The 12036-nt window shown below is 40.2% G+C and overlaps 1 protein-coding gene across 9 annotated transcripts in view; it reads left to right on the forward strand.

The window, feature by feature from the left end:
• The window catches only part of Lrmda (leucine rich melanocyte differentiation associated), a 1035474-nt gene that overhangs the window by 821147 nt on the left and 202291 nt on the right, over positions 1–12036 (forward strand). For 5 of the 9 annotated variants that reach the window (XR_009591437.1, XM_060382110.1, XM_060382112.1 and 2 more), the window contains exon 6: positions 8429–8519. Coding sequence is in view for 7 of the 9 variants with exons in the window: in XM_060382110.1 (XP_060238093.1) it covers positions 8429–8519 (91 nt within the window). In the remaining 2 variants the exon portion in view is untranslated. Of the gene's footprint in view, positions 1–6663; positions 6745–8428; positions 8520–12036 lie in introns of all 9 variants that reach the window. The other 4 variants (XR_009591436.1, XM_060382108.1, XM_060382109.1 and 1 more) reach the window with 1 other exon arrangement.

Raw genomic sequence — 12036 nt, forward strand, 5'->3', positions numbered from 1 at the left:
ACAGAGTCCCTGAGGCTTCTCAATCACCAGATCAGCCTACAAGGTGAGTTCTGAGCCAGTGAACAGTAGTCCTCTCTCTTCAAAAACATCTGGATGGTATCTGAGTATAATTCTGTCTCCTTTGTACTGACAGTTTTTATTTATTTATTTATTTATTTATTATTTATTTTTTTGTTTGTTATAAGAAATCTGCTGGGGTTCTGTTACCTAATACTTACGCTAATTTTTTTTTTTATTCCTTTGCATAAACATCTGCTAACCATGTTCTGGAAGCCACTGCTCTGGATAAGTTCTTTTAGATTCTCATCCTATGAGTTGATTAAGAAGCAGCCCACAAAAACCCAGAGCCACATAATTTCTTTCCTTTATTTCTTTCCTGGATCTTGTCTTCACTCCCTCCCTCCCCATAAATATTTGTGAACTGCTGTTCCCAGCCAGATGCCCTCTGGGGTTACTGGCAGAACTAGGGCCCCTGTAGATCAGATAAAATCAAATGGAATGCTTCAGGCTGTTGGCTTCAAAGGGCTCTCTTTCTCCAGAGAGGCCTTTGACACAATCCCTCTTCAACCTCTTTTCTGCCCACTTCTGACCTGAATCACTCTCCTCTCCCTCTCTCAGCTGAGTGCCCAGTTTCTGCCAGACTCTTACCTCTCTCTTGGTTTCTCAATCATGGATTAAATCTCATCACTACTTAATTGTTTTCTTTTCTCCCTTTTTACTGACTTCTGTCTTTGTTGAGATATACATGTTCCTGTTCTCAGATCTATGATTCTGGTCCCATCTCTCCACCACTGGCGCCTCATGCTAGATGACACAGCAGCGTGATTTGGAAACAAGGCTGGAAGTCTCAGTCTTCAGATGGTTCTTTGCTTCTGTGACTCATTCCTTTGGTCTTTATCCTCCTGTTTTGAGCAGGTTGGCTCACCTGTATAGGTTGAACTACAATGATGATATATATAGTCTTGTCTTTGACTCTAAAAGTGTTGAATTTAGTCAACCACCATGCCTTGGCTTTCTCTTGTTCTCCTGGGACTAAGTGGAATATAAGGGCTAAGAATATAGCTCATTTCAAAAAGTTAATATAGTTCCTTTTGAAAATTCACCTTTAGAATAAATAATAAACACATACAGACATGATTACTGTTACCTATGCATAGATTTCAAGCCAGAGTATTTATGAGGGTCCTGTTAGGAGCTGATGACTCTTCATGGCCACTATTAATCATGGTATAATTTTTTGAGTTCCTCATTTTATCATTCTTGATATCCTCAGCTCAAGCCTGACCTCTAGAAGTGATTATTAAATATTTGATAACTAAACAAGCAGTGCTTTTTCTTTTGAGAAGAAAACTAAATGTTTTTAGAGGAGTCAGCTTTCTGCCGTGGTTTCAGGGAATGAATTGTGATGAGAAGTGAAGATTACTTCTACTTGAAAGAGGCTGACAAATTTCCCAGCCCCAGGATCACTTTATGTGGCTTATGATTTAGGGGTGAGTGAGCATGCCAAAGAACTCCACTTGAGCTGAGTGATGGGGGATGAGTTGTGGAGCTGTGGTCTTCTATGGTATTTTGTGAAAAATAGTCAGAGATTTATGGCCATTAAACAACTTTGTAGCTGCCCCCTCCTTGTTCTGAAGCCTGCAAAATCTCTGCTCCTGTGTGCTGCATCCCTGTGTGCACCATGATGCTCAGGAATGCCTGCCCTGGGCCGCAGCTCTCACTGCACACACTCATTTGGGAAGGGCCTCGAATGTCACACATTCACCCAGGCCCATTCATTTTCTGTAATCACTGAGAGATTTTATCACTCTACAGGTCTCTCCTAGAATGTGGTGGACTTTCACTGAATCTTTTCCTACAAGGTTTAAAAAGCTCTAGCCTCCTTCCTGTATAAACTAATGACATGACTACTCTGTGGTCTGGTTAAGGGGAAGTTTTTTATTATAGACGAGAGAGAGACTGAGTATGAGAGCAAGAGAGTGAACAGCCAAAATAACAGATTAATAAGGAAAGGAAAAAAAAAAAAAGGCAGCTGCAGGGAGGAAAGCCCATGAGCTGGATGAGTTTAGGGTAGGGTAAGAACTGAGAGGAACTTGGATTGTCTTCTGAAATATGTAGTATGTCCTTGCCGTCCTAAAGGAGCCTGGAGTTCAACATGTGGTTTGGTATGCTATTGGTACCATAGGTAGCCATTTGTACCTTCTGCCAGTGAGGGGACCTGCTTCACAAGTTCCTGAGGAAATCTGGCTTTTGGTTCTGACTGACAGAATTTGGTGGTAGAGTTTTCCTTGGACCTGATACCTCCTGCGTGATGGAAATTGCCTTCTGCAATGTATTGGTGGCTGTTAACCATTACTGATCTGATTTTTAAGATGTTCTTAGAGATCCTGGTATAGTGGTATAAGACTTTACCCAGCACTCAGAAGGCAGAGGCAGGTGGATTTCTGAGTTTAAGGCTAGCCAGGTCTGCAAATAGAGTTCTAAGACAGCCAGGACTATTACACAAACTGTCTCAATAATAATAACAATGATGATGATGATGGTGATAACCACAAACAAATTATTAGCAACTCTTCGATATGGAGTAGGAGGATAATCAAGGGACCCTCCCTGTGCATTGGCACATCTCCAGCAAGTCTCAGATGGCTGGGACAAACAGATCCAGTTTTGTAATCTGAGACAAAGTTTTACCGTTATTTGATTGTTTTTTCTTTTTGTCCATTCTCTGGGTCATAGCTTTATAAGAAATACAAACCAGATATTTTATCATAAAAAAACAACCAGGGATGCCATTAATGGACAATATACAAGTACTAGAAATTATTTGGGGTTGATATCAAATAGAAGATTACCTGGACTGGAAATAAGAATCTTTATATTGTTGGCTTTCATATTTAATTTTTAAACAAAATTTCAAAAGTGTGGAAAAGTTTAAACATTAAGGGCACACATAGCCACCATTTAAAGTTTGTTATTTCTAACATTTTAATGTATCTGTGCCAAATCTATTCCTTGATAGAAACAATTACCACACATAGTTTATTAGTGTCAGTCTAATCACTGTGCCCCTTGATGGACAAATAGACTTTTATACGTTTCACATACATCTTCTGTAATTTTTACATATTTGTATACAAGAAATCAAAAGGCCACATATGTATATATGTAAAACCATGCAACATTTATCATTAGGCCACTTGCATTTTCATTCTGTAGAAATTTTTAGGCCTTTTTGAACAGAGACATTTCTATCAGGCTTTATTGCACTTAAACACTAAGTATTATCCTTTCAAATGAATATATATACTTCAAATGAATATTTTCTTGAGTCCTCATTGACAGTTGTTTAAGTTGCTTCAACATTTTCTGTTAGAAATACTGCAGCACTAAAAGTCTCTGATCTATACTTACAGACTTGTATGTCAATTTTTCCAATACTTAAACATTTTATATATTTTGTGTTCATGTGCATATGTGCATACATGTCTGTGCGCATATACAGATGGAAAACATGCACATGTGGAAGTCAGAGGGCACCTTGGGTATGATCCTGAGGAATTCAGCTCTCCCAGTCAGTAGAACCATCAATACATTCCTTCTGGCAGAGATGAGAGAACAACCCTCATGTCCCTCAATGTCCTCTAGCATTTGACATTTGGAATGAAGTCTGCTGGTCCAATAGCTGGGGAATCATATCCTCTATTAGCTCTCATGGCCTGTAAGAAATTTGATCAAATTATCTCTCCGTTATTGACTATTCAGGTCCCCTCGGAAGCCTCTGGCATTTCCTTTTCCCATTGTCTTCTACTATGCATTTTTGTTGACTGGAAGACATTCTTTATGTATCTTGAATACTGATATTTTATTGTAGACATGGCAACTACTCCTTAACAGGAGATAAAACCAAAATGTGAAGCTACAAATCTCAGCCATCGGCACTTAGGAAATCTGACAAGGAATCAAAGGTTTGAGAATCTTTATGGTTCTGAAGAGTCAGACTTCTCAAGGTTTCCTTATTCTTACGTTAGGTATCTCTTCTTAATACACATAAAAGAAAACATTATGCAAGTGTTTTCTGCTTATACCTTGATTATCTGATACTCAAGCTGTTATGTGTGTGTTTCCTCACGTCCAAGGTGAGTTCTATATCCTTTATCAGGTATTGTGCAAAGTGAAAGAATGTTTTGTCTGTGTCTTTCATGTGCTAACCTGGCTTTTATGAATTTTGTTTCTGAGGATAAGATGTGGAGAACATGTGTGTGGATCACACTGAAAAGGCCCAGTGCTTTTCATTTTGATAAAAGCTTTGCCGAGGAGCTGGTAGCTCCTCCTTGATTTGTAGAGTCTCCCAATAACAAAAGCATAGTTTGCAAAATTGTTACTTTCCTGGATTCCTTTCTACAAATTGAGTTTGTATCCCAAAGTGGATGCTGAGCAGAAAAGTAATTAAGTGTTGGGCATTGAATGACAGCTACAAAACTCCATGCCATTTTTGTCCTCTGTACAATTGGAAACAAGAGACTAACTGAGCTCTCTTCTCTCACCTACAGAACTCCTATGTCTTCACAGGCAGAGGTATTTGCCTGTATGTAGTGTGTTTTCCAGTTCCTCTTAGGAAAAGCAGTTCATCACATCACCAACAAGTCCAAGTTTAAAACTACTAAGAAATTAAATAGCACAGTGACCTGAAACTCCTATTGGGTATATGGAGGAGAGGTGGGAGGGTTTTAATATTTTATTTATTTATTATTTTCTTTTATTTATTTAATATTTTATTTTAACTTATTTTTTAATTTATAATTTTGTATTTAATTTTTATTTTTTACAATTTATTCATTTGTATCCCAATTGTAACCCCTCCCTCATTGCCTCCTTATCCCACTCTCCCGCCCTATCCCCTTCCCCCAGGTCACTGAAAGAGGGAGTCATCCTCCATTGCTGTCTGACCCTAGTCTCATCAAGTCTGCCTGGATCCTTTTCCTCTGTGGTCTGGCAAAGCTGCATTGCCAGGGGGGAAATGAGCAAAAAGCAGGCAACTGAGTTCATGTCAGAGACAGCTCCTGCTCACCTTACTCAGGACCCACATGGAGACTGAGCTGCCTATTGGCTACATCTGAGCAGGGGTCTATGTCCTCTCCATGCATGGTCCTTGCTTGGTGCATCAGTCTCTGCAGGACCCCCTGAGCCCAGATGTTTTGGCTTTGTTCATTTCCTTGTAGAGTTTTTGTCCCCTCTGGGTCCTTCTAGTCCCCCTTTCTTCCATAAGACTCCTTATGCTCTGCCCAAAGTTTGGCTATATGCCTCAACATCTGCTTTGGTCCTATGATGGGTGGAGACTTTCAGAGGAGCTCTATGGTAGGCTCCCATTCTGTTCCCTCTCTTCCACCATTTCTAGTGTCTATCCTGTTTGCCATTCTGAATGAGATTTAAGCATCCTCCTAGGGTCCAAGGACACTGTCAACAAAACAAAATGACAGCCTACAGACAGGGAAAAGATTCTCAGGAACCCTACATCTGATAGAGGGCTAATATTGAGAATATATAAAGAACTAAAGTAATTAGACATCAACAAACCAAAAAATCCAATTAAAAAAAATGTGGTACAGAGCCAAACAGAGAATTCTCAACAGAGAAATACTGAATGGCAGAGAAGCACTTAGAGAAATGCTCAACATCTTTAGTAGTCATGGAGATGCAAATCAAAATTACTCTGATATTTCATCTTACACCCATCAGAATGGCTAAGATCAAAAACTCAAGTGCCAACATGTGCTGGAGAGGATGTGAAGAAAGGGGAACTCTCCTGTATTGCTGGTGGGAGTGCAAGCTTGTACAACCATTTTGGAAATCAATCTGGCACTTTTTCAAGAAAAGTAGGAATAGTACTACCCCAACATCCATCTATACTACTCCTGGGCATATATCCAAAAGATGCCCCACCATTCAACAAGGACATTTGTCAACTGTGTTCGTAGCAACTTTATTTGTAATAGCCAGAACCTGGAAACAACCTAGATGTCCCTCAATGGAAGAATGGATACAGAAATTGTGGCACACTTACTCAATGGAATACTATTCAGCTATTAAAAACCAGGAAATCATAAAATTTGCAGGCAAAAGATGGAATTAGAAAAGAACATTTTGAATAAGGTAATCCAAAACCAGAAAGACACTCATGGCTTATACTCACTTACAAGCTGATATTAGCCATATAATATAGGATAACCATGCTAAAGTCTACAGACCTAAAGGTGTTTTAATATTTTTAAGGATGAGATGCAACAGAAACACTGGTAGAGAGAAAATCTGGTGTGTCTTTGTAGGAAGTGTGCTGGAAGGTCCTATGTTATCACTTTACCTGTCCTTCAGCAAGCATAGAATAGCCTCCATGTTTAGAACACTGTTTCTGTGTTTCAGGTATCAAGTAGGTCACAGTAGACCTCACAGGCCAAACAAAGAGACAAGCAGCAACTGCAGGGTTTGGATTTTAATTCAGTTTCTGTCTCCTTCACATATTTGCAGCATGCTAAGCGTTCAGTGGGGTCGGGTATAGCAGGTCTCTCCAAAACAGTTTCCTCTGTGGCTGTACTTTTATCTGTCTGGGTCCAATATACTTGATCCAAGCTTTAAGCACCCTGTATGTTTACTATGTTTGCCTTTTAGCTGGAATGGACAAGTGCTCTCTCAAACCTGATTCCATCAAGGGACAGAGCTTCTAATTCTGCTCAGTTCAGACCTCTCTCTGTAAGTCTGCCCTGAAAGCTGCTTAATCAAACACCTCAAATGTCAGAAATGAAGTTTAAAGGGTTTTCGTGGCAAGTAGGTCTAATCTCCTGCTTAGTTCTGATTCCCATAGTGTAGTAATCTCTTCAGAGAGAAGGCCTACTTCTAGCAGGGTAAACACACCTCATAGAATGGATTTCTTCTTTTGGAAAGAAAAAAAGTGAGGCATTAATGAAATTTACTTTTTCACGGAGCTTTTGGAAAGGTTGAAAGCTGAGGTTTTCGCTTCTAACAGATGTTCTTTTTCGCATATTAAAAAAAAAGTTGCATTCGATTTAGAAATCTCAGTTACGTATAACAGTGGTGCTTCATGTCAAAGCAACCAAGCTTTACAGGTAACATACTGGTCATTGGTACCATTCCTTGTGAGTGCCACAGCTGCCACAAATTCTTCCTGCATTAGCCTGCAAGGACACAAAGGTCAGAAAAGAGCTAACACGACATGAGCAAGCTGCCTTTAACATAGTTCCCCAACGGATAACTAAGCCATAGTGTTACAAACAAAGAGCTGTTGTTGTACAATTAAAAATAAAAAACAAAAGCCTACGATTCGATATGTCATTTTCTTTTGGGACTTTGAATGATGGTTTTTGTTTGGTTGGTTTTGTGTGTGTGTGTGAGTGTGTGTTTGCCAAAATCAATGAGAACATTGCGCTTTATAAAGCAGGTGTGAAAGGATACTTACAGGAGCACGGGTAAACTCCTTAAAACAGCTACATCAGTGCTCAGCTTCACTCTGTCAGTGGAGGTCACCTTCATGTATGCCATATCACGGAATCCTGCGTTTGGTTAACTTTCCAGGTGATGATGTCTCATTGATAACCATCATATGTACTCAGCATATGTAATCTAAAAATCTAAAGTCCAACGTGCTACAGATCCAAATCCTGGGAGCACTAACCTGATGCCACAGTAGCCTCTCCTGGCCTTGTAGAACAAAATGTAGGCACACTAAATGTATCACATGGCATTCCTGTAAGGCTCTGCTTGTGAGATGTTCAGAAAACAAATGAGTGCCACAGTCAGATTACGGTCTCAGCCTCGATGGACCTCCTTACAAATCTGCACATATTCTGAATGACTTAGTATGAAAAATTCTGATTGCAGCCATTTCAAATACAGAGCATTGAATTTGTATTTCCAATTCAGACTCCAGAAGGATTGCTCCGGGGTTGTTGTTAAACTTGGCCAACACCCCAGATGCAGAGCCTTATGTATTTTACTTTCTGGTGCGTCTGTGCCATTAGATCCATATAACCCAGCCCTGATTTTCCTCATCTAAGCCGCCCCGCTCCCAGTGATTGCCACAGGAATCTGTTTACAGCCAGCACTCACTTTGTCCAAATTTCTGGGAGTATGCCTCTAACAGGATCAGTCTATAGCACTTCTTACCTTCATCCCTCTTGTTTTTCTTCATCTACTTTTAGCTCTTTATAACAACAGCAACAACAAATCCTCTTATCTCAAAGCCATCCCCAAAATGTTGTACCCTACCACACTCCCTAGCATTCCATCTCAACAGGTAAAGGAAGACCCAGTGGACCCCATTCTCTCTAAACTCAAATCTCAAGGAGATGTCTGTAGTAAGCAAGGGCACTTGGCCTTTGGTGTTTCTCTATGATGACATTTTGCTTTTATGTTACAGGCTTCCATTGGAGATGATACTGCCTCTCCAGAGAGCCACCCCCAGTACACACCTTTGCCATCTGCATCCAGAGAGCTCACCAGTCACCGAGGTAGGAACTCGGCATCCTATTGTTCTCCATGATTGTAGCCTAGATACCTGGCTATGCAGAACTCAGGAGCTTCATGGTCCTTACTGATCTTGCCCTATGACATGGAACGTTGTGCTTCTTAAGCTCTTGATGGGAAATCTGTACTGTCAAATCTAAAGAGGTTAACTCACATGATCAGGGGAGACATAAACCCATGGTATACTTTTGTAACCCCACCCCTTTTAAACAGAAAATTATAGTATTTAACAATTAGTTGGAAGACCATACAGTAATAGTTATGGTGAGACATGGGGAAACTTAGTAGTGTTTGTTATAGTGATGTGTGGATATATAAGAGTTGAAATGTGCAATTTCAAAGAGTGCTCTATTACAGCTCAAAGAAACTTCAGTTTGCCTACTAACTTCAGAGATTTCTTCTGGCTTCTCTGGTCCTGAAAACGTAATTTGGGTTGTGGTTCTTCTAGTATTGAAATCCTGCTGCTGTCTCTGACATCAAGTCTCAAAAGCAAGTGGATTACTGATATAGGATAGTGTTTGAAAAAATCTTGTTCCTTCACCAGCTTCTGGGGCCAAGGAATATGTTACTGGCTGAGCAATATGTCAATGGCTAAAGGCAAGAAGAGGCCACGTGGTCTGACTTGTTTACTGTTATGTCCTCTGGTGATCAGATCTCTGCTTCTTAGCTGTGAATCTGTCTTTCAAGGTTAAATAAGAACAGGCTTGGAGGAGGGACACTGTGCCCTTCAAACACTGCTCCCTCCAGTACGAAATCCCACAGGGGTCATGGAATAAGAACTAGCTCTCCTGGTCATCTTTGCTAGGCTGCATGGATAGAATAAAAGACTATGGAGAAGCTTCAACAGTGGTGCAGCTTACAGGCTGTATGAACAGGACATTAATAGTCTGCAGCAAGTCATAAAGAGAGTCATGTAGTCTTTCAGGAGTCTGTGACTTGGACCTGTCTTGACTGGCTGACATGTGGGCATCAGTGGAACTCTTTATACATAAGTTTTGACCTAATTATAATTCAGTTGTGATTTTCTTCATCAAGTGTCCATTTTGTGAAAATAAATTTCGCTCAGTTGGATAGATGCCAGGATGTCCCCATGTTCTGCTGTCCCATGAGAACGAACAAGTCTCTGCTGTGGATGATTCCCTGAAGGTCTTGAATACTTTGCTTGGGATTGTTGGATGGGAGTGCCCCTAGAAAACTGTACTAGGAGAAAGAGTCACAGAGTTAATAATACTTGAGAAACACTGCAAACACTCTAAAGTTAGCTTCATTTTTTTCACTAGTATATTGCTTCCTGGCACTGTGGTAAGGATAATTGTACTCTATAGCCTGTTGAGGAATTAGCATGGAGACTGAAGTCTCTGAGACCCCAAGTCCATTTACAGAGACTTAATCTGCAAATGATATTGAGATTTCACAATGATAGGATCTGATGAGATGACTGCTGTTTATCAGGAATGAGTCAAGTATCATCTGTTAATTTAATAGTAAAATGTAAGCCTTGGGAGAATAAAGAAGGTATGATTTAAGCATATTATTTGTGTGCATGTGTGCATGAGCATTCGTGTGTGTGTGAGGGGGTATGTGCATGTGTGCATGAACAGTCATGTGTGTATGTATTGCATGTGTTGTGCATGTGTGTGCTGTACTGTGATGCTGGGAACCAAACCCAGGTATCCTATTACAGGTAAGTATTATATTCTTGAGCTATATCTCCAGTACAAGTTTTAGGGGTAGTTTTGTAATATTTGTAATAGCAAAAATTATAGAGGAAAAATGCAAATAGATACTCCCAGATGACATCACAGCCTAAAAAATGGGAATAACAGAAAAGTTATTTGAAAGTATCTAACAACTGATACCCAGTTTTACTGAGGAATCACCTCACACATTATGGCCTGGTCCTCCAAACTTCTGGGCTCACATGTTGGGTGTTGAAAATAGAGTCTTGTCATGGAACAGTGTTCTCTGGGTGTGTCTCATAAGGAGACAAAGCCAAAAAAGCTTCCAAAGCCTGGCTGTGGTTTTAGTATCCCTCCAAAGAAAGGGTGCAACCTATACTTCATGTTGGCCTGAATTATATACCACTACCTGGAGAAAGCCATTGCTTTCATTTTGGGTACCAAACATAGCTTAATACCATGCTATGTTTTTACATTTAAGGTTATTATTCTAAAATTATGATTATATAAGTCAACACAGCAATTGAATGCTACCTATCAGTTCCTTGCTGGAAGTGGCCCTTGGGAACCTATTCTGAGGCACTCTTTTCATGGCATGCAGGCAAACTGTGTCACTCCTGTCAGAATTCTTCCCAACACTTGATCTACAGATTCTGAGCTGAAACTTCTATTTGAAAACAATTGTTGATCCACCCACTTCCCAATCTATTTTCCTTCCGCATCAACAACTAAAAAAACTGGTGGGTAGGTGTTTATGTTCATGTGCAAATTGCTGTTTTTCTATTTTTATTTGTCCTTTTCTGTAACTTCCAATGTCGAATTTGATGGGATCAGAATCCATATCTCAAGAATGGTAGTAAAACATCGATCATAGACTGATGACCAGAAGGTGGGAAGACCGGATCATTCTGTTTGTAACTTACATATACGCCATTTATCTTAAGTGTAGTCGTGTGCAAAACTTCCTGCTTCCCGTGTGAAAATCCCTGCTTTGAGCTGTGCAGTGTTTTCTTTCTCTTGAGGGAACTTGGAATATTTCTTTCCAGCTCCTGATGTAATTGTTCACCTTCTAATTTCTGTGAGAGCTGACCTGTGTATATGTGTTTGTTTAGTTTTTTTAAGACAGGGATTCTTTGCTTAGCCTTGGCTGTGGTGGACTTGCTTTGCAGACCAGGCTAGCCTCAAACTCACAGAGATTCACCTGCTTCTGCCTCCTGAGTGCTGGAATTACAGGCATGCACCACCATGCCCAGCTCTGTGTATATGTGTTAAACTCATGAATGAAAGCCCTATGAGAGTCAGGGCTAACCCCACCCTACCCCTTTCTAGCCACAATTTTTCAGTTCTTCAGTTAGGTTAAATTCCTCATCTCTAAGGGGAGGGGTGATTCTGTAATTCTACTGCTTACATTCATGTTTGTTTAGTTTTCTCTAGATACCAGCTTTTGTGAGGCGTAGAGAATACTGTATCTTTTGTGTATGTCTATCAGTGATGCCTGGTTTAGGGCCTTAATACTCAGTATATATTTGTCTGGGTTTGGGTCAGTGTCCTGCAAAGCATTGAAAGTATTGAAAGATGGATCACTAGCCTCTGACTGGTTTAGGACTTGTGAAGCCTATAAGTGGTGGGGCTTATTAGCAGGAAGTCACATCATGGAGGGCGTGTCCACAGGGGGATATTGAAACCACAGTTCTTCCCTCCATGACATGGCGTGATGCTTTATGCTTTGTATCAGACTCAGAACAATGGGCTAGCCAAGTAGGGACTGAAGTCTCCCAAAGTGAATGTGTCAGGTGTCTGTTAGAGTAATAAAAAGTTGACT

The sequence above is a fragment of the Meriones unguiculatus genome, chromosome 4 (genome assembly GCF_030254825.1).
Source record: "Meriones unguiculatus strain TT.TT164.6M chromosome 4, Bangor_MerUng_6.1, whole genome shotgun sequence".
NCBI lineage: Eukaryota > Metazoa > Chordata > Mammalia > Rodentia > Muridae > Meriones > Meriones unguiculatus.